This window comes from Haematobia irritans, chromosome 5 (genome assembly GCF_050003625.1).
Source record: "Haematobia irritans isolate KBUSLIRL chromosome 5, ASM5000362v1, whole genome shotgun sequence".
Taxonomy (NCBI): Eukaryota; Metazoa; Arthropoda; class Insecta; order Diptera; family Muscidae; genus Haematobia; species Haematobia irritans.
This window is the reverse complement of record NC_134401.1, coordinates 46,837,834-46,861,247: the sequence shown is the minus strand read 5'-3', so window position 1 is coordinate 46,861,247 and position 23,414 is coordinate 46,837,834. Positions and strand designations below refer to the sequence as shown.

At 34.2% G+C, this 23,414-nt stretch overlaps 3 protein-coding genes across 3 annotated transcripts; 1 reads left to right on the top strand and 2 right to left on the bottom strand.

Annotated features, from left to right (window-relative positions):
* Positions 1-3,079: 3,079 nt before the first annotated feature.
* cos (kinesin-like protein costa) lies at positions 3,080-6,906 on the bottom strand. Its single transcript, XM_075311159.1, has 2 exons — positions 5,555-6,906; positions 3,080-5,489 (listed from the first exon to the last, which is right to left on the bottom strand). The coding sequence occupies exons 1-2, from the start codon at positions 6,811-6,813 to the stop codon at positions 3,110-3,112; spliced, it is 3,639 nt and encodes a 1,212-aa protein (XP_075167274.1). The 5' UTR covers positions 6,814-6,906; the 3' UTR covers positions 3,080-3,109.
* A 1,474-nt stretch (positions 6,907-8,380) lies between these two features.
* On the top strand, positions 8,381-13,708 carry Dhx15 (DEAH-box helicase 15). Its single transcript, XM_075309116.1, has 6 exons — positions 8,381-8,588; positions 8,673-9,952; positions 10,013-10,276; positions 12,630-12,752; positions 12,822-13,175; positions 13,234-13,708. Exons 1-6 carry the CDS (start codon positions 8,536-8,538, stop codon positions 13,359-13,361), a joined length of 2,202 nt encoding a protein of 733 aa, XP_075165231.1. The 5' UTR covers positions 8,381-8,535; the 3' UTR covers positions 13,362-13,708.
* A 962-nt stretch (positions 13,709-14,670) lies between these two features.
* LOC142239672 (uncharacterized) lies at positions 14,671-19,963 on the bottom strand. The gene is made up of 2 exons (XM_075311458.1): positions 15,301-19,963; positions 14,671-15,251 (listed from the first exon to the last, which is right to left on the bottom strand). Exons 1-2 carry the CDS (start codon positions 19,961-19,963, stop codon positions 14,671-14,673), a joined length of 5,244 nt encoding a protein of 1,747 aa, XP_075167573.1.
* Between the last annotated feature and the right edge of the window lie 3,451 nt (positions 19,964-23,414).

Below are 23,414 nucleotides of genomic sequence, written 5' to 3'. Positions count from 1 at the left end.
TGTTATACCTCATTCACATTACACTTCCAAAATCCACTTTAACTAGATTTCAACTGTCATTTGCCTTATAAGAAAGGGATTTCAAATCCACTTTTAGTAGATTTCGATCCTAATGTGAATAAGGTATTATTTGTTAAAGAAATTGCTACCATAGAAAGAAATTCCTACCATAGTAAAATGTTTCGGTTTTGAACAGGCCCTAAAAAGGTAGAGTGGTTTGAGGCCACTGTCGAGTTTTTCAAAACATGGAAAAGTTGATTTTTTCCAAAGTCCAAAAATGTATTTTGTACAAAGTTCTACTATTTGAAAAAAGTTTTAATATGTTTAGTGCAATACGGGAAAGATTTAATAAATTGATTGTGAAATGATATCAAATTGTAATGAAATTATTTGTTTGCCAAAATTGGAATTTAGTTAGAGGTTATGCTGAAATACATATTTTTATAGAAATTGGTAGAAAAAATGTTTTTAGTTCTATATCATTGCCAAAATTGGAATTTAGATAGAGGTTATGCTGAAATACATATTTTTATAGAAATTGGTAGAAAAAATGTTTTAGTAAAAATTAAATACAACTACATGTTATTAAAACTAAATATTCTCCAGGAAATATTCTTACTGATCATTAATGATTATTTTTCATAATTGCATATGAATTTTTGAAAATCTTAAATTTAATTCATATAGACTAATTAAAAATTAAAAAAAAAACATAATACTTTTATGTGTTTATAAAACACTAAATAATTAGGAGCACTTAATACATTTGAAATTAATACAAAGACTAGTAATTAAGTATTTTTCAAAATAATCTTTAAAACAAAAAATTGAGTATTATTCATAATTTCTTTTGCAATATCTATTTTCTCCATTTTGGTAGAGATCGTTAGGATAAAATTGAAAATAGATAAATTAACTTAAGTAATAAAATTTGTAAATATTATTTTTAGTTTGTTAAAACATAAATTATCAAAATCGACCTGTATTTTTATTTTTATATTCATCATCATTTTTATATCAGACCAATAATCTTTTTTTTTGTCTCTTAAATTACATGCTATAAGCTTACATTCACTTATAATATTATATTCAAATAAATGCCTTTCTTTTTAAAACGAATAAATACAAACTAATTGGTGATATTTAAACAAATGCTTTTCCCTCAAAACAAGAGAAGGGGGAGAGAGACTACCAAAAAACGGAATTATCCCTTTACTTACAATAAACATAAAATACTTTAACAACATAAAAGCAACAGGATATACTTAAAAAATAATAGGAATTTTGAAGACTAAATTTAATACAGTTTTGAACGTTAGCAAATAAACGTTTCGTATCGAAATTTGCTGTTGAAAAGTCTACAAGGCATTAATCAAGCTAAAGTGATTGATGACCATAATGGTTGTTAGCAAACATGAGTAAAAACTTACGCTTTTGGAAAATTTAAAACAATTCATTAGGAGGAAATGAGTAGAAAGACTTATTTTTTTTATTCCTCTATTGCTTTTCTCGACGATTGTTTATACATTTTAGTGAGCAACTCTTCCAATCAAATTGTTGGAATCATTTGTTACTTTTTTATGAATGAATCATTCTTTCAACTTATAATTGAATAAATTATATAGTCATAAAATGCTCATGGTACTGATTAATTTAAGCACATAATATGCAATTCTTTTATAAGTCAATGAAAAAATAATTCTTTATACTGGAGACTAGAGCTCGACCAAAGAATCGGCTTCGGCAAAAATCGATAAACGGCTACGAATTGGCCTTCGGCGTCAAGAGGCTGATCCGTTGAAGCCGCAACCTTTTTTCGAAATTTTCATGGCTCGCTTGATTCACGTGTGAATCTTATGAGTTGCTTAAAATTTTCAAAGAGTCGATTTTTCCAAATTTAAAAAAAAGTCGAAAGATCGAAAAGTAGGAGGAAATCAGTAGCAGCAGCAGTTTTTTTATTCCTCTATTGCTTTTCTCGATGATTGTTTATAAATTTTAGTGAGCAACTCTTCCAATCAATTAATATTTAATCAATTTGTTGGAATCATTTGTTACTTTTTTATGAATGAATCATTCTTTCAACTGATAATTGAATAAATTATATAGTCATAAAATGCTCATGGCACTGATTAATTTAAGCACTCTTTTATAAGTCAATGAAAAAATAATTCTTTATACTGGAGATTAGAGCTCGACCAAAGAATCGGTTCGGCAATAATCGATAAAAGGCTACGAATCGGCCTTCGGCGTCTAGAGGCTGATCTATTGAAGCTGCAACCTTTTTTCGAAATTTTCGTGACTCGCTTGATTCACGTGAGTTGCTAAAAATTTTCAGACTCGATTTTTCCAAATTTTAAAAAAGTCGAAAGATCGAAAAGCCTATTTTTCCCAATTTCGAAAAAGCCGAAATGTCAACGTTTTAAAATTTTCAAAATTTCCTGATATTTAAAAAGTCGACTATTTAAAATAAAGAAAATCGAAAGGTCGAAAAGCAGACATTTGCCAATTTTGAAAAGACGAAAAGTTAACTTTGTAAAATGTTCGAATTTTAAAACAGTCGACTTTTTAAAATTAAAAAATAAAAACCCGAAAGACAACTTTCCCCAATTTGAAAAAGACGAACATTAGACTTTGAAAAAGTCGAAAATCCAAAGTCGAAATCTCCACTTTTCCCAACTTTGAAAGGTTGAAAAGTCGACCTTTTTAAAATTAAAAAAAAATCGAAAACTCGAAGAGTCGAATTTTCAGACTCTATTTGAAACAGCTAAATTTCGATATGAAAGTCAATTAAGAAAATTAAAACATTTTCTGCGCTAAATCCAATAATAATAAAAACTAAATATCAATGGAAGATCTTTTAGGCATCTAATCATACTTAAGACAGTTCTAGAGTTACTCAATTATAGGATTATAAAAATAATCCAACAGTAATACCGACGAATTTATAAAATCAAAAACACCATAATGAAAGAAACCATTTCAATAGGTCCCAAGACCTAGAGCAATATGCTAAGTAAATACCTTCATTACATATTACCAAATACTTCTCTACTCCAATTAAATGCTTTTACTGTGCATCTTATGTCTTTCATCGCTTATCTTTCTATACTTAATTTTTTCTTGATTTGTCTTGTATGATTATTTTATTCTTTTGCCTGGTTACCTTAGTATTTTGAGCATTTCCAGATAATTTCTTGAGATTCTCTTGTGGTATATGGGCTAATGCCTCAACGTTTTCATGTTTGCGATTAGGTGAAGATGAGGATTGCGACTCTTTGTCTTTACGTTTACTATTCGAAGTGGATGAGGATGTTGATGCCATATTACTATCATCGTTCTGTTGATGTTGATTACTGGCATAACGTGTGAGAACTTGAAATTTAGCAAAGAGTTTATTTTTCGTTTCCCTTTCCTTATCTTTGATTTTGTCCAAAGGTTTGTATTTGGTCAATGGGGCATCTGGAAGGGGACACATCTCCAAATCGTTAATTTTGTTTGCTTTTAAGTATTTCATATTGTTGTTTGTGTGTTGTGGGGCTTGTTGGTGGGGCCATTCAAAATCAGAATCCGAATAGCAGTTATTTGCCAAAGTTGTGGGTGTAGCCAATGTCAGTTGCGAAGGTTTGTAAAATCTTGGTATAGACAATGATTGATCGGAAAATGAGGCTGAGGAGTTTGATGTCTCTTCCGCTAAATGGCGTAGCATTAATGTGAGTTTCATTTCATGTTGACGTTGCAACAGTACAGCATTGCGTTCTCCCTCTAGACGGGCTTGTCGCACAGCATTCGAGAGAACACGTTCTTTCCATTCCCAAGCATCTTTCTCTCTTTCTAATTGCATCAATTGGATTTCAAGTTTACGTGATGAATCTCTCAGATCTATGACTTTGGTAAAATATTTGTACAGCAGAGTACGCATCTCCTCATTGGATAGCTTATTGAGACGGGCCATTAGCATTTGTTCTCCTTTTTCGCGCTGCAAACGCTCACTGGTATCTATGGATTTATGGCCACATATCATCTCATTTTTAAACTCAATAGCTGCATCAATGGCCTCTATGGCCTCATCGCATTCCAGTAACTTGCGCTCTTCCTTGTGGCTCAACATTTTATCTCTCTTCAGTTTACGATCCAGAGAGCATCGCTGGTCAAGCAAATGATCACGAGTTTTGCGTAAATTGCGTATTTCATGGCGAAGGCCTTCACCACGCAGTACATCATCCCGATATTGCTCCAAATTATCGGATTTCTCTTTGAGCACATGATCCAAGTGGGCTATGCGTGTTTGTACATCCTTCAAATGCTTGGTTTTCTCTTCGGGCAATTTTGAGTTATCGTGTTTTTCCAAAGCTTTGGAATTCTCCTTTTCCTTTAGAGCTTGCAGCTCAATCTGCAAGGCTTCGCGTATTTTCTTTTCTTTCTTCACCTTCTTTTGTAAATCTTCCATAAGCTTTTTAGATTCTTGCAACGATGATTGTAGCTTCTTTACCTTTTGGGCACTTTCTCCCGCTATGTGCTTGATGGATGTGACATCGTTTAGTCTCTGTTCCAAATGGGTTATAACCGATTTAAGACGATCCAGTTCGCTCTTATCTCTTTGCTGGATCATAGCTTTATTGAGGGACTTTTTCGATTTTTCATATTCTGCCTCTAGTTTGGCACGTTTCTTATGGAATCTTTGTTTGGCCGTGGTGCGAGTATCACTGTTCTTAATCAACTCGGTAATGATATTCTGTTTCAGTTGCATGGTTTCTTCTATTTCTTTGATTTGCTTTTGTCTTGCCTCTATGTCAGCGTCTAATTTACGCAATTTCTTTTGTATAGCCTCCGAGGGAGAGTTGGCAAGCGCTCTTACAGGTATTTCCGTGGACATATCTAGGAAATCGTCGGCCTGCACCTCAAGCTGTTGGTTTTCTTTTGACCTTCCACTTTCACTACGTTCTCTTGAAGCTACACGATTTAACATGGCAATTTCGGCACTTGATAGAACTGCTCCAGGTTGTATAGAACGTCGACGACCATTTCCTGTACACGAGCGAATACTCATATTATCTGTACCCACAGAAGGTTTTCGTTCATCTTGCTTCTCTTCATAGCTACTATTGTCTTTTTTAAACAGGGCACTCTCTTGCGACTCCATCACACCTTTGGGATGAGTCTCCATGAATTCTTGATATTTTGTTTTGACCATTTCATCAGTTTTGGCCTTCAGGTCTTCCATCAAATATTCCACTTTTTCTTCAATATCAGGTCTTTGTGATTCGACATCCGATTCAATTTCTGAATTCTGTTGCATGGGAGTCTCTGCATCGCTAAGGTCTGGATCACTATCTTCATCCTGTTCGTCTGCCTCTTGAATAGGACCTAAAGCATTATCAGTTTGTAGCGATTCTGTTGAATTTAGGCAATCTTCACATTCCTGTTTCTGAATTAACCAGTTTTCGATTTGCTGTTTGTCCGTCTCACTTATGGCATTGGAAGCAATCAATCTGTAATTCGATCATTTTTGTTAATTGAATCATTTCGGAAATTTATCCAAATTTCTCATACTTACTTTGATAGCAAATCTTCGGCATTGGTAACCAATTTTGACCACTGACTAGCGGCAAACTGTAATCCAAAATTATCATGTACTGTAGTTGGTAGTCCAACATTGACATCTCTCAATTCAGGCGGTAGTTCTTCCGGAGATACTGGCGTATTATCATCCGAAAAAGAATTGATGACCACGAAATTTCGAACGCATTGAACCTTAAAGGCAAACTGCATATTGCAAATGGTTTCATTGATATCACGTTCCAGTGGAGAAACACAAACTATGACCAAAGTCTGAGCACGTCCACCAAAAGAATCTTTCAACAGAGTCGTCAACATTGTTTGATTGTATGGGACATTGCCATTGGCCTTAAAAATCAACGAAGGATCTATAAGTGTACTGACCACACGTTCTAGTGATTGTAGCCCCAAGTCTTTTGGCAAACTTGTGGGTTGTTCCAAAGAGTTCAACATAAATAGGCGCTCCGTTGCTCCCAAGTCTGTAAAACTGGCTGTTGACAATCGGTGTTGTATTAAACCTTCCTTAGATATCCATCTCTGTTCCAATGTAATGCTAAATAATGAATGACCCATTTGAGTTTTTGTACTATTCAATAGTTTATAACCGACTCTTAGCCAATGGAAAGCATCGGTCATATTCATGCACTGAACACTGCCAACCCCAAAGACATCGCGTATGATTTCCCGACAGATTTCCACCCACGTTATATTGACAGCATAAGTTCGTTCTGGATGATTTGCTATGTGATTGAATATTTCCCTGACACAGCGTGCCACCACACCGTGATCATCTCTCTCAGGCGATTCATTGAAACCGTTGCCATACAAAGCGTATGTTTTACCGCTGCCCTTCTGGCCATAAGCCACTACCGAAGCATCGAAACCTTCCATAAATAAACTCATCAGTGGAAAAACTGTTTGATGGTACACCTGATTTTGTGTACAATTCATGGGAAGAGCATGGGTTACGGGAAATGAGTGGGGTCCCACTTGCAATACACCCGGAGGATCCAGACATCCTGGGGGAGGTATACCTGGTCTTCGAGCAGCCAGCGGTATTGGACGAACACAGCATTTCCGATCCCTTTCATCGTCTTCGTCAAGTTTTTGCTCACTTCCAACAGTGTCCTCGTCTTCTTCTTGTTTCAAATTGCCATTGTTATCCTGTATATTACCTGCTCCAGAAAGTTTTCCATCTTGCTGTTGCAAGAGCTTTGGCGGACATATACGTACTGCTACTTGTATTGGAATTTCCATATTCTGTATTTGCGGGGAAATTGCCTTACACCACACACAACATATTCAATTAAGTACACTTAGAAATACACTTAGAATACAACAAATACAAGAAAAAACAATAATAATCTGGAACGAAGTCAAGCCACTATAGTTCAACGGCTTTACATCCGTCTTCTTTAATCCACGACGTTAATAAAGTATTGTGTGTGGCTTCGCCTAAACGTCGACATTATGCGTCGTTCAAAATATACGTAATGCCTCGTTCACACTATGAGTTTATCCGTACCATAATGCCCGTGTCTGGCTTTTCGATACATATCTCAAATGCAACACCTCTTCTGTTTGGGGGATTTGGGGGATTTTCGAAATGTTTGCGAATTACTTCCAAATCGCCAAACATCTCAACCCGGTGTGAACTGTGAAATGTTTTGGAAAAACGAATGAGGAAAACGAGTCGGTGGGAACATAGCATTGCAGTGTGTCGGATCGATACGACTTGTTGGCGATTACTAAATAATCGGCAAATTTGTTATCAATCCCATAAACATGCAGCAGAATCGACCCTGCCAACATTTTTTGAATTTGGGGCGCTTCAGAGAATCCCCACTACGTCGAAAACAGTCGTATACGATATCCAAAACTCCTCGGAAAAGCGCCGTCACTATTGAGAAGTTGTACCACGTCAAGTTACTACAAAAAAGTATCGCATGAGTGCAATTATTAGGAGCCCTTCTGGATACATTTAGAAGGACGCGAATAAGAGCCCCTTCAAACAATCAGACAAAGTGCATTTTAAGATAGTTGTAAAAGAATCATTGTGGTCAAGTAAAACACGATTTTTTAGATGTTTATTAATTTTATGAAACATTTATAAATTCTCATAAATATAACATTTATACGGCTATCACATCACATTTAACACATTTTTATGCATTAATAAGAGATTGATGTTGAGTTACAAGTTGTAAGTTAAATGTGGTAGCGTCTATCAGCCAGTACTTTTATTCCCAATGGAGGCAGCGTGTCTGGAAAAATATTTGAAAAACTATCACTTTATTCCATTTGGAAAGTAAAAAATTGTTCACCAATTTACTTTTCACAATTTTAAGCGTAATAACTATGTTTTCAGCACTTTATTTTCGTTTTCATTGAAATAAATTATAATAAGCTAGTTGCGCTTGGTGTTTCACAAAATATAAAATGGCTCTTTTAACAATAGTGATGGCAAAATACTTTCATGCGAATAGTGATGAGGATGAAATGGAACATTGAAATGCTGGCAGGGGATAATGCCTTCGGACTTAACTTATAATGTGCACAATATATGGGATATATTCGACACGAGCACTGTCGTCCGGAATAACTGATAGTCTGTAAAGCGCATAAGTAAAACAACAAAAACTCAAATTAAAAATAAAAAAAATATCTTCGGCATAGACCATAATAAAATGCCCACCTCTGGAACATAAATTTATCGGCAAATAAAAAAGCATTTTTTTCTCTCTCAACATTTGCAACATTGTTACAGAGCCGATGACAAATTTGTTATCACAAAATAAAGCCGCCGGTTCACAATATTTGTTTCGAACAGTCGACAAAATATCCTTCGGCTTCGTTCTCTAATCCACATGTGGTAGTGTTAAATTTTTCGGAAATTGGAGAGAATTTTCGCAAAAATAATATAAAGATTCTTGGTATTTTTCTTGTAATACTAAATTTAACACTTATTCCACATTCAAAATGTCGAAAAGGCGTATTGACGTTGGTGAGACATACGCAAACAAATACAAGAAGTAAGTGGCTACCCAGCATGCAGTGAATACAGGCAAACAGAGAAAATAATATGGCGCCGTAATAAAATGTTTTTTTCTCCCCAGGGATGAACCAGCTCCATCAACTTCTGCTGCGTCTGCGGGAACTGCAGCCCCATCTGGATTACCACCTCAGGGTACAATGGCTTCACTTAACAAACAGCCTGGTTCTATCAATCCTTTCAATAAGCGGCCCTATTCTCAACGATTTTTCCAGCTGTATAAGAAGAGGATTACATTACCCGTATTTGAGTATCAGGCGGATTTCATGCGACTGCTAAACAATCATCAATGTATTGTATTGGTTGGTGAAACTGGTTCTGGTAAGACTACACAGATTCCACAATGGTGTGTTGAATACGCAGTTTCTCAAGGTAAGAAGGGAGTATCGTGTACACAACCTCGTCGTGTGGCAGCCATGTCGGTGGCTCAACGTGTTTCAGAAGAAATGGATGTGAAGTTGGGAGAGGAAGTGGGATATTCCATACGTTTTGAAGATTGTTCTTCGGCCCAGACTTTACTCAAATACATGACGGATGGTATGTTGTTAAGAGAGGCCATGTCTGATCCAATGTTGGAACAGTATCAAGTCATATTGTTGGACGAAGCTCACGAAAGGACTTTGGCCACAGATATATTGATGGGTGTATTGAAAGAGGTTATCCGTCAACGAAGTGATCTAAAGCTAGTTGTCATGTCTGCCACATTGGATGCTGGCAAATTCCAGCAGTACTTCGACAATGCTCCACTGATGAATGTACCAGGCAGAACACATCCTGTCGAAATTTTCTATACACCTGAACCAGAGCGTGATTATTTGGAAGCAGCCATTCGTACCGTCATTCAGATACATATGTGCGAGGAAATAGAGGGTGATATTCTTATGTTCCTCACAGGTCAAGAGGAAATCGAGGAGGCTTGTAAACGCATCAAACGGGAAGTGGATAATTTGGGTTCAGATATTGGTGAATTGAAATGCATTCCATTATACTCGACTTTGCCACCCAATTTGCAACAGCGTATTTTTGAACCAGCTCCACCACCAAATGCCAATGGTGCCATCGGGCGTAAAGTGGTTGTTTCAACTAACATTGCTGAAACCTCGTTGACCATAGATGGTGTGGTATTTGTGATCGATCCTGGATTTGCTAAGCAAAAAGTATATAATCCTCGTATACGTGTAGAAAGTTTGCTGGTCTCACCCATTTCGAAGGCGTCAGCACAACAGAGAGCAGGTCGTGCTGGTCGTACCAAGCCTGGCAAGTGTTTCCGTTTATACACAGAAAGAGCCTACAAGAATGAAATGCAAGACAATACATATCCAGAAATTCTTAGATCGAATTTGGGTAAGTTGTTTCGCAGATTTTTGTATATATATTTTTTTTTTAATATTTTCCTATCTGCAGGAACTGTGGTCTTACAATTGAAAAAGTTGGGCATTGATGATTTGGTACATTTTGATTTTATGGATCCTCCAGCACCAGAAACCCTTATGCGAGCTTTGGAACTTTTGAACTATTTAGCTGCTTTGGATGATGATGGCAATTTAACAGATTTGGGAGCTGTTATGTCAGAATTTCCATTGGATCCACAGTTGGCAAAAATGTTAATAGCATCATGTCAACACAACTGTTCCAATGAAATTTTATCTATAACAGCAATGCTGTCGGGTGAGATTATTTTGCGAGTATATATTTCTATCCCAAAATAGGGTCTTTGGATAGGTGTACTAAAGATGAGTGTTACACTACAATTAATGAGCGTAAGCAGTGGAAATTAGGCGAACCAAGTCGACATTTTTTGTTTCTTTTATTATTCCAAGAATTCCATCGGTCAGTCTCCGACAAATTGTAGACATCTTGGAATATGTAAGGAAGTTCTTATAAAAAAAATATATATAATTTATATGGTCGTAGTTTGCGTAGCTAGGGTCCATGCGTTGACTAAACTACAAGTGTAGCTTAACCAACAGAGAAAAAAGGTGTATTTGTCAAATTTATTTGGACAAAGCCGTATAGACTGCAAGCTGGTTGGATAGGCGGCCGTTTCGGAATTACCACATTCCTCATCAGCATCCTCTGCTTGAAGTAAAACTATCAACCAATTATCAGAATTTTTTTGTAGAAGTTTTTTTTTTAATTGTCATACTTTTGAGAGTAAGCGTAATTATTTGGGATTGTAATGAGAATCAAATTCCAAATTTGTTCCAAAACTGCAATTTTTGCATCAAAAGTCGACTTTTAAAGAATCGGTTTGATTTTTCGATTGTTCCTTTAAAAGTCGATTAGTCAATTTCGGTCACCATCAAAAGTCGACTATGACTAACATAATAGTTCGATTTGCCTATATTTTCTAAAATATCAAATTTGAAGATTGCAAAAAGTCGCTTTTGATATTCGATATTTACGTATTTATATGAAGGTGGGTACTATGATCGTAGTCCTACCTAAAGAAAAATTCTAGCTCTGTCGTATATAAAATTTTCTATGCGCTGCGAAAAGAATGGCAAACTTTAATGCAACAGCGGGATTTTTACAGACGGGCGGTTTGGCAGACCGAATATGTGTATTTTATATTGTCGGAAGTTGTAGTTTCATTTTGGAAGGAATTTAACAATCTTTTAGAGGATGACATTAGAAAAATTAATACTTGTTATGTGCAGACTAGAGGTCTGCATCGAATAACTTTTCACTGCATGTATGCAATTCGCTGTCGAATATAGTACATACTCTGTCTTTCTCTCAGAGCGCAAGTAGTGAAGTGAAGAGAACACTTGCTTGTCAAATACCACCAAGTACTTATCCGAAACAATATGTGTTCCGAAAAAAAGGAACAATAAAAATGTAAGTACTTGAGAAAAAGTACAACATGGATTCTCTTCACTTCACGTGGTACCACAAGTATTTCTCAGTATGTGCGAAGCAAAACTTTCCATTATTATTAATCATAGATATGTATGTATATCACATATTTCATATATTTATGTATGTCACACACTTACCTTAACGTTTGCCCCTCTTTATAACAAACCAAAACATATATTATGGAGACTAACTGTTTTTTTGTATTTCTGAAACTGCATGTGGTACATGTAGTACTCTATGAAGTTTTGTTCTCGCAACATACTCGACGTGATCACTCTGAGTACACTTCAATAAGAGAGAAAGAGGAATATGTGTTTGTTGGTAGTGAAGTCATCAGAGTAGCAACAAGAAGTTACTCGTGGCTTTTGGTGTTCATCAAAATGTGTACCAATTGTTTTGCGAATCTCTCAAATAGATGTACTCATGTAGCAAGTACACGTGTACTCTGCATTTACAAATGGAATTGTGCAGACCTCTAGTGCAGACATTCTTTTCTTTCTGAAAAAAATTTCCAAGGTCCAAAAACCACACTCGACTTGGACTGGGTTCAAATGAAAATATAATTTGTCAATTGAAAAATTAAGACCCTAAAATTAAGTTACAGTGCAAAAGAAAAATTTTGTTTTTTTTTATTTTTTTTTTAATGAATTTGTCTTTTGCATTCACCACTGAATCACAGTTTCAATAGCGTTGGTGTTACACAAGTAATCTTGATTTTCCTTGAACTCGAAACCCAAATGTATTTATTTAATCTATTCTAATATATTACTTGTGTATGCAACAAAATAAAATTTATGGTATTAAATGAAAAACGTTCTTGAAACTTTCCGCTGAAAAAAATGCTTATGACAAAACTTCCTTTATATTATTTAGTGGTCGGTAGATGTGTATTGTTTCCATTGTTTATCATCACTGTTGGATATTTCATAAATTCTCTTATACATATATCTGAAAATATGTTTAAAAACCAAAACACAATGAAAGAAAATTTCCTAAAAATATATGAAATTGTGTGAACGGGTAAATGGAAAATTCTTATAATCCATCCAAATACCCCAAACACAAAATGCTCTTCTTTGTTTTCTCTTTGGGCAATTATGAAAACATTTTGAAATCCCGTCATCATCTTCAACATCGCCATCTCCGGTCTGATGTGTAGTACCACAATGCTTTGTAAGACCGAATGAAGCTAAAAAGGCTGCTGATGAGGCTAAAATGCGTTTTGCCCACATTGACGGAGATCATTTGACTTTGTTGAATGTCTATCATGCCTTCAAACAAAGTAAGTATTGACCTGTAGAATATTTTATTTATGACAGTAAAAAAATTAAAAAATTCCCCCAATTTCCAGGCAGTGAAGATCCAAATTGGTGTTATGAAAATTTCATAAATTTCCGTTCACTTAAATCCGCTGACAATGTGCGACAACAATTGGCCCGCATTATGGATCGTTTCTATTTGAAACGTAGCAGCACAGATTTTACATCAAAAGACTACTATGTCAATATACGTAAGGCTTTGGTCCAAGGCTTCTTTATGCAAGTTGCCCATTTGGAACGCACAGGTCATTATTTAACCATTAAGGATAATCAAATCGTACAATTACATCCTTCAACATGTCTGGATCATAAACCAGATTGGGTTATATACAATGAATTCGTATTGACCACTAAGAATTATATACGCACTGTGACCGATGTCAAACGTAAGTTCTAACTCTCTCTAAAATCGAATGAATACTTATATTTTATTTCTCCCTTTAGCTGAATGGTTGTTGACCCTATCCCCTCAATATTATGACATGAATAATTTCCCTCAATGTGAAGCTAAAAGGCAATTGGAGATGCTACAACAGCGTTTGGAATCTAAGCAGTTTCAAAAAGGATTTTAAATTCTCCACTTTAGCCGTACAATATAATTTTATACATTTAAGAATTTAATTAATGTACCCACCCCACCCCCAACTTCACTTAACCAAAAACCTTGTTCATACACTCTATATAGACGTTAAACGACACTACATGATTTTATGTTTACGACAATGGGACAATTGTCTTTATAAAAAAAAGAAAAGGTGATCATCGGGTCCTACCACAGAAATTCCATTAGAAGTCGGATGCCACAATTTCCATATAATAATGAAACATATTAATTCTAGAATGCAAGGAGCACGCCCAATTAAATGTAATTCATCATACAAACATGCAATTATATGTTAATAAAGAGTTTTTAAATAAATCTTTTGGCCCTGGTAATGAAATGATATTCATAATAAATCATGACGTTAACCTTATATGTCTATATAAGAGATGCCGTTAGAGATGGTCCTTTAGGTCATTACTTGGTAGTACGGTTGCCACAGTTGCTAGAATTCTACCAAAATTGGCAGATTTTTTACAGTTTGGTAGGTTGTAAGAAGTCTTTAAGGTTTGGTAGATTTTGCAAAATATTCCTCTTCCTCTTAGTTTTTTTTTTATAGAAATAAAATTTTGACAAAAATTTTCTATAGAAATAAAATTTTGACTACATTTTCTACAGAAATAAAATGTTGACCAAGTTTTCTATTGAAATCAAAATTTTGACAACATTTTCCATAGAAATAAAATTTTGATAAAATTTTCTATAGTTATAAAATTTTGGCAACATTTTGTATAGAAATTTGTCAAAAATTTCTATTGAAATAAAATTTTGACAAAAATTTTTTTAGAAATAAAATTTTGACAAAATTTTCTATAGAAATAAAATTTTGACAAAATTTTCTATAGAAATAAAATTTTGACAAAATTTTCTATATGTTTAAGCCTGTAATATTTTTTACAGGCTATTTGCTCGACAATAAAAAAGCGAAGGTTTAAAGTTTTTATTTCAAACTAAAGTTCCGACTTGAACTTGACTTTATTCACTTGCTTCTGTGTATCGAATGAAGAAACCAAAAATATATTTGTTTCAAAAAATCTTAAAATAACAGAATTTATGTACAAAAAATAAAGGGTTTGTATGTACAAATGTCTAAGCATACACATTCTGACATGCATACAAAGGGATGCCCCAACCAATGCACCGCAGACGACGGCTAGACAGTTGCAATATGTATGTGCATAGGTGTATGTATGTATGAACTTGCAAATATTTTTAGAAATGCATTCAGGTAGAAAAATATGTTGATATACAAAACAATAACAAAGATACGCAGACAAAATCTATTCTTTGCTAATGCAATCAGGCTGCACAGGGCCGGACTTGAAGTTAACATCCTCCCCCCGTTGAAGGCTGTTGGCTTCAACAGAATCAATAGGAAGCAAGGCCAAGTTGTTGACAGCTCTTTTAAAGATTCCACAGCTAGTTCGCACATTTACAACTCGAACGACATCATCCTTTCCCTTTATGATTTCGGTTATACGTCCTATTTGCCATTTTAATGGGGGTAAATTGTCATCCTTAACAAGAACCATACATCCTGGTGAAATTTCTTCGCCCTTGGTTTGCCACTTTGAGCGTTCTTGTAAAAGTGAAAGGTATGATGTACTCCATTTTCGCCAGAAATTTTGTTGCATCTCTGAAACCTTTTGCCAGCTATTAAGACGACCGAAGTCAATCCAGGCCATGTTCGGTTCTGGGATGGAAATCAAAGGGCCACCAACTAAAAAGTGCCCAGGTGTCAATACATCCAAATCGTCTGGATCTTCCGATATTGGGCACAGCGGACGGGAATTTAAAATTGCCGATATTTGGCATACCACAGTCCTTAGCTCATCGAAGGTTAGTGTTAAGTCCAACAGCTCTGTAAAAATGAAATTTTGCTGATTTAACAGCAGCCTCCCAGAGCCCACCGAAATGTGGAGATCTGGGAGGAATGAACTTCCATTCTATGCCATCATTGAGACATTGATCGTGAACCGCATTTAGATGAGATTGTCTCAAAAACATTTGCTTCAAATCATTTAATTCGTTTTTGGCACCAACGAAATTTGTTGCATTATCCGACCATATCGTGGCTGGCTTGCCTCTGAGAGAAGTAAATCGTCGAAGTGCGCACAAAAATGAAGGCGTCGATAAGTCTTGAACTAACTCTAAATGAGTTGCCTTTGTCGCAAAACAGGTAAAAATGCAAACGTAGCTTTTTACTGGTGGACGGCTTTTCACTTCCGATTTGTAATAGAAGGGACCACAAAAATCTACACCAGTTGTGTGGAATGCTTTATTAGGCCTCACTCGATCAGTGGGAAGGTCACCCATTACATGCTTCATGAGCCTTGGCTTCATTCTAAAGCAACGAACGCATTTGGATATAATGGAGCTTACTAATTTTCGTCCACCAATGGGCCAAAACTGCTGTCGAACAGCTGCTAGTAGACATTGGGCTCCTGCATGAAGTAATTTGTTGTGGAAATGCATCACCACGGCAGTTGTAATGGGATGATTTTTAGGCAATATCAGGGGATGGCGCGCGTCGAAGTCCAGATTTGAGTGTTCAAGGCGCCCGCCAACTCGAACCAATCCAAAATCATCTATTATGGGCATCAATGATGATAACTTGCTGGATGAAGAAATCGCCTTATTCGCCTTTAATGCCTTGATGTCATCGGGAAAGCAAATCATTTGAATGTTTCGAATTAAAATTTTAGTGCCAGCTTTTAAGTCACTCGGAGTTAGTTCCAACGAAGAACCTCTCAATTTAGGGTAGATAAATTTAGATACATAAGCAAATATACGTTGCATTTTCGAAAATGAATTGTGATACTTACACTGTATCGACAAATCTGTGTGAGCAGTAGCCAGGAAAACATTTCTTTTACGTTCAGGCAAATCCACCAAGAATTCCTTATTGCCAGGCCAAGTACTAATTTCATTTGAAAGGAAATTTGGACCATCACTCCAAAGTGGTGAATTGAGTAGCTCCTCTGGCGTTGCACCTCGCGATAAAATGTCTGCCGGATTAAGTTTGGTTGGAACGTAGCGCCATGACATTGGCGTTTCTTGCGATTGAATCTGAGAAACCCTATTTGATACGAAAACATTAAAGTTTGAGGGTAACTCTCGAATCCATGACAATACGACCATCGAATCTGACCAACAAAACACGTCGCATTGAGGAGATACTGTTTTGACAACATTGTCCACAAGATCGGCCAAAAGGCAAGCGGCTGAAAGCTCAAGCTTTGGTACAGTCAAAGTTTTTAAAGGCGAAACTCTCGATTTGGAACACAATAATGATGATTTCACAATGCCATTTAACTCAGTTCGAACATAAACGCATGCACCATAAGCAACTAAACTAGCATCACAAAATCCATGGATTTGGATTGATGCAGACGTCATCGAAATGTAACGAGGAAATGTAAACCGTTGAAGTGAAGTAAAATTTTTTATATATTCCATCCATGATGAGTGTAATGATTGTGGCAAACTTTCATCCCAATCTAAGTTCAATTTCCATAAGGTTTGCATGAAAACCTTTGCCTTTGTGATAACTGGTCCAATCAAACCCAAGGGGTCATAAAGCCGAGCTATGGACGATAATATGGAGCGCTTTGTCACCACTTTCCAATCATCAATAGGGTTGAAAACGAAAATAAAATCGTCACCTTTCGGATCCCAAACGAGCCCAAGAGTTTTTGTGACATCAGTGCCATCGTGAAATTTCAAAAATTGTTCACAGTCTGCAGATGGAACACCTTCCAGAACAGCAGGCTCATTAGACTTCCACTTGCGTATTAGGAATCCTCCTCCTTTTAGAAGTGAGGTCACTTGCTGCCGTATTTCAGACACCTCTTCAACAGAATTACCACCAGAAATCATGTCATCTACATAAAAATCACGACGAACAATTTTGGAGCCAAGGGGAAATATTTTTTCGTCATCAAATGATAGTTGGTGCATTGCACGGATGGCCAAAAATGCTGCTGGTTTCGTACCATAAGTGACGGTATTCAACTTGTAAATTTTGACGTCATCAACCTCGTTTTCTCGCCAAAGTATGCATTGGAGATAATCGTCGGGATGGGTCACACGCACGCACCTATACATCTTGCAAATATCTCCACTCAGTGCCACCTTAAAAAATCTGTATCTGACCAGGGTATTAAACAGCTTTGCTTGAATAGTGGGTCCAGCGTATAAAATATCATTTAATGACTTTCCAGTTGTTGTTTTAGCTGACCCATCAAAAACCACCCTTAATTTTGTAGAGGTACTGTCCAGCTTATGTACGCAATGATGTGGTAAAAAATATTTGACCTGGGAATCTTGTGGCGAAATTAACGACATATGATTTAAATCAGCATACTCACGCATAAAAGCAGTGTATTTTGCCTTTATTTCTGGATAACGCCTAAATTTCTTTTCCAATGAATTTAACCGCTGTAAGGCTTGTTGGTAAGAACCTCCTAATGATGAAACATTATCGCCTTCAATTTTAGGCAATCGAACTGAGTACTCCCCTGTAGTCAGGCGCATGAAATTGTTGACAAAATGTTTTTCACAATATGCGCCTTCCTCACTGATGGCCACATTGTTTAAGAAATCACTTTCGACTTCCCAAAATGCCTTTACAATTGTCGAAAGCTTCTCTTCTTCTTCGGCATCGTTATATGAAAGGGCAAGGGTACAAGTTTGCCGAGGGCGAAAACTACCTCCAGCAACTACCCATCCAAATAGAGTCTTCTGTAAAATTGGTAAGTTAGCAGCTAACTTTATTTGTCCCACAGACATTAAATCGAAAAACAATTCAGCGCCTATCAGCATATCGATGGCTCCCGCCTTGTCAAACGCGGGATCAGCAAGATTAATGTTTTTAGGCATATTCCAGTCCAGGGCATTCAAGTTTATGCTAGGTTGATAATCTGTGATTGTGGGCACCACCATTGCGGACAATATTGTGGTAAAATCTCCAATTCGAGATTTTATCCTCATGTCAACCGATTTGTCAACTTCCAAACTTCCATCACCTATACCAGAAATTGTAGCTGCAATTCGTTTACAATTCATACCAAGGCGCTTAACAAGACGATTTGCAACTAAATTTATTTGGGATGCAGAATCCAAAATTGCACGACATGGGACGAAGTTTCCATTTTTATTTTTGACAAGGATTATTGCTGTCGCTAACAACACACTACCACTCGAAGATGACATGGCATCGCTCGAAGAAGCTAATACGGCTTGGGTTCTGTCTGGCTGTTCAGGCGACGTGGCTGACGGCTCCACCGATTGAGCAGATGAAGAGGCAGAGCAAGGCGGATCAATATGTAGCAAAGTGTTATGCTTAACTGAGCATATTCGACAACACTGCGCAGTACACTTCCGCAGTAGATGTCCCTTATGAAGACAGTTGAGGCATAATTTGAGCCTCTTTGCTTCTTTAAAACGAAGAGGGGGCGAAAGATTTCCAAATAGTGAGCAATTAACAATAAAATGTTCCATTGAGTCACAAAAAGCACACAAAGGCGATGGTGAGCCGGCAGCTACATGGACATGGCGATTCTTGGAAGTCTGTTTTTTGGTATGCTGGCGAATAGAATCCAAATTTACGCAGGAATTTTCCAAATTTTCCAGCATGCGACATCTCTGCTCCAAAAATGACGACATGGAATCCCAACTCGGCAGCTCATTAACAGGCAAGCCCTCCTCCCATTTGATCTGCGTCGATCTATCCATCTTAATGGTTGCTAGATAGATTAAAAGGCCATCAGCTATTTGTTCTTTTGAGGTAATGGTCATCATAGCGCGCAAATGTGAATTCAATTTATCGCTAAGGTGACGTAATCCTCCAGCAGAGCTGTCCTCCACAGCTTTCAATGAAAATATTGCATTTATATGACTCTGAAAATGTAACAGTTTATTATCGAATCTATTTTTCAATAATTTTACCGCTTCAGAATAATTCCTCTCATTTAGTTCCAGTGATGCAATGGTATCTAGAGCTACCCCTGTTAGGCTCGAACGGAGATGATGAAACTTCTCTAGGTCACTCAGATCCATATTGCTGTCGACAACCGTGGAAAATAACGAGAAAAAATTGGGCCAATTTGCATATGCACCATTAAATTTGGGCAATTGAATTTCAGGCAGTCTTGTCTTTCTCATAGAAGATGAATTTTCTGCAAAACGAACACCATCAACTGAAAACTGACGCATTGTTGAACACCTGTGGTTTGGTTGAGTACGCTGAATCGAATTTTGCCTTCGGGTTAATTTTGCTTTGACATCTAGGTATAGAGAAGTAAACCGCATTCGTACATCATATTCCTGCTCTACAGAGAGCAATTCTTCTAAGACGGATTGGGCTTCCTCGAATGCGGCGTTGATCTGTTCCACATATTCCAGACGGACAGATAAATCAGCACTATCATATTCAGCCAATTGCTCATTCGTTAGGCTCCTCATCAACGATTCCAATTGCTTCTCCATAGCTAGTATTTTTGTCCGAAATGGCATTATGTTTTCTCGTACTTCTCCATCAATGGTATTAGTGATTTGATCTTCACCCGGCATATTATAATTTTTCACTTTGATTTATCAGCTTTAATACGAATTTATTTTTATTACGAAATTATCCAATTTGATAATACTGTGTGATTACTAAACTTAATCACGTCGGGGTCACCAATGTTTAAGCCTGTAATATTTTTTACAGGCTATTTGCTCGACAATAAAAAAGCGAAGGTTTAAAGTTTTTATTTCAAACTAAAGTTCCGACTTGAACTTGACTTTATTCACTTGCTTCTGTGTATCGAATGAAGAAACCAAAAATATATTTGTTTCAAAAAATCTTAAAATAACAGAATTTATGTACAAAAAATAAAGGGTTTGTATGTACAAATGTCTAAGCATACACATTCTGACATGCATACAAAGGGATGCCCCAACCAATGCACCGCAGACGACGGCTAGACAGTTGCAATATGTATGTGCATAGGTGTATGTATGTATGAACTTGCAAATATTTTTAGAAATGCATGCAGGTAGAAAAATATGTTGATATACAAAACAATAACAAAGATACGCAGACAAAATCTATTCTTTGCTAATGCAATCAGGCTGCACAGGGCCGGACTTGAAGTTAACACTATAGAAATAAAATTTTGACAAAATTTTCTATAGAAATAAAATTTTGACAAAATTTTCTATAGAAATAAAATTTTGACAAAATTTTCTATAGAAATAAAATTTTGACAAAACTTTCTATAGAAATAAAATTTTGACATAATTTTCAATTGAAAAAAATTTTGAGAAAATTTTCTATAGAAATAAAATTTTGACAAAATTTTCTGTAGAAATAAAATTTTGAGAAAATTTTCTATAGAAATAAAATTTTGAGAAAATTTTCTATAGAAATAAAATTTTGACAAAATTTTCTGTAGAAATAAAATTTTGAGAAAATTTTCTATAGAAATAAAATTTTGACAAAAATTTCTATAGAAATAAAATTTTGACAAAATTTTCTATAGAAACAAAATTTTGACAAAATTTTCTATAGAAATAAAATTTTGGCAAAATTTTCTATAGAATAAAATTTTGACAAAATTTTCTATAGAAATAAAATTTTGACAAAATTTTCTATAGAAATAAAATTTTGACAAAATTTTCTATAGAAATAAAATTTTGACAAGATTATCTATAGAAGTAAAATTTTGAAAAAATTTTCTATAGAAATAAAATTTTGACAAAAATTTCTATAGAAATAAAATTTTGACATTTTCTATAGAAATAAAATTTTGACAAAATTTTCTATAGTAATAAAATTTTGACAAGATTTTCTACATAAATCATAATTTTGGCAAATTTTTCTGTAGTAATAAAATTTTGACAAAATTTTCTATAGAAATAAAATTTTGACAAAATTTCTATAGAAATAAAATTTGACAAAATTTTCTATAGAAATAAAATGTTTACAAAATTTTCTATAGAAATAAAATTTTGACATAATTTTCTATTGAAAAAAATGTTGACAAAATTTTCTATAGAAATAAAATTATTATTATTATTATTATTATTATTATTATTATTATTAGTTTATTTAAATATTTGGTAGATGGTAGAATTCTTGATGTTTTTGAAGATTTTGCAAAATATACCTCTCCAACTATGAAATGCTTCATAACATTTTTTGTAGAAATAACATTTTGAAGAAATTTTCTACAGAACTAAAATTTTGACAAAATTTTCTATAGAAATAAAATTTTGACACAATTTTCTATAGAAATAAAATTTTCACAAAATTTTCTATAGAAATAAAATTTTGAGAAAATTTTCTATAGAAATAAAATTTTGAGAAAATTTTCTATAGAAATAAAATTTTGACAAAATTTTCTATAGAAATAAAATTTTGACAAAATTTTCTATAGAAATAAAATTTTGACAAAATTTTCTATAGAAATAAAATTTTGACAAAATTTTCTATAGAAATAAAATTTTGAGAAAATTTTCTATAGAAATAAAATTTTGACAAAATTTTCTATAGAAATAAAATTTTGACAAAATTTTCTATAGAAATAAAATTTTGAGAAAATTTTCTATAGAAATAAAATTTTGACAAAATTTTCTATAGAAATAAAATTTTGACAAAATTTTCTATAGAAATAAAATTTTGACAAAATTTTCTATAGAAATAAAATTTTGACAAAATTTTCTATAGAAATAAAATTTTGACAAATATTCTATATAAATAAAATTTTGACAAAATTTTCTATATAAATCAAAATTTTGACAAAATTTTCTATAGAAATAAAAGGTTGACAAAATTTTCTATAGAAATCATAATTTTGGCAAAATTTTCTATAGTAATAAAATTTTGACAACATTTTCTATGGCAATAAAATTTGTTGTTGTTTTTTGATTTCAACTTAAAACCATACATTGACTAAACTACATTTGTAGCTTAACTAACAGAGGAAAATAATGTTTGTCAAATTGGGCAAAGCCCTATAGACTGCAAGATGGTTGGATGGACGCACGTTTCGGAATTATCACATTCCTCATCAGCATCCTCTACTTGCAGCAAAACTATCAACCAATTATCAGAATAAATTCAGGCAGTTTATTAAACCCAGCAATGAACCACACTTGAACCTTCCGAAAAAAGGTTTTGCATGATAGCCGGCTTATGCGGAAATAAATTCTTACAAACATATCTCTTTTCCTATGTCACTGTCAAATCATCAATTTGAGTGCAGTTGGCTGGGTTTATTTTGAGCGTGTTTCCTCTTTTTTTATTCGTTTTGTTTTGTTATTATTGGTTTTGTTCTTTAAGCATTGTTGTTGTTTTTTGATTTCAGCTTAAAACCATGCATTGACTAAACTACAAGTGTAGCTTAACCAACAGAGGAAAAAAATGTTTGTAAAATTTTGACAAAATCGTCTATAGTTATAAAATTTTGACAAAATCTTCTATAGAAAACAAATGTTGAGAAAATTTTCTATAGGAATAAAATTTTGTCAAAATATTCTATAGAAATACAATTTTGACAAAATATTATATTTTATTTATTTTGACTTTAGAGTTTCACATACAACAAGATATTAATAATCTTGTAATTACAGTATGCGAGTCGATGAATTAAAAAAATAATAATAATTAACTAATTAAAACAAAATTTAATTTAATATAATAAATAATATAAATAAAATGAATAATGAAAAAAATTAATTAAAAAAAAAATTCAGGGAAGATAATAAAAAAGCTATAGAAATAAAATTTTTGACAAATTTTCTATAGAAATATAATTTTGAGAAAATTTTCTATAGAAATAAAATTTTGAAAAAATTTTCCATAGAAATATAATTTTACGAAAATTTTCTATAGAAATTAAATTTTAAGAAAATTTTCTATAGATAAAATATTTTGACAAAATTTTCTATAGAAATAAAATATTGACAAAATTTTCTATAGAAATAAAATATTGACAAAATTTTCTATAGAAATAAAATTTTGAGAAAATTTTCT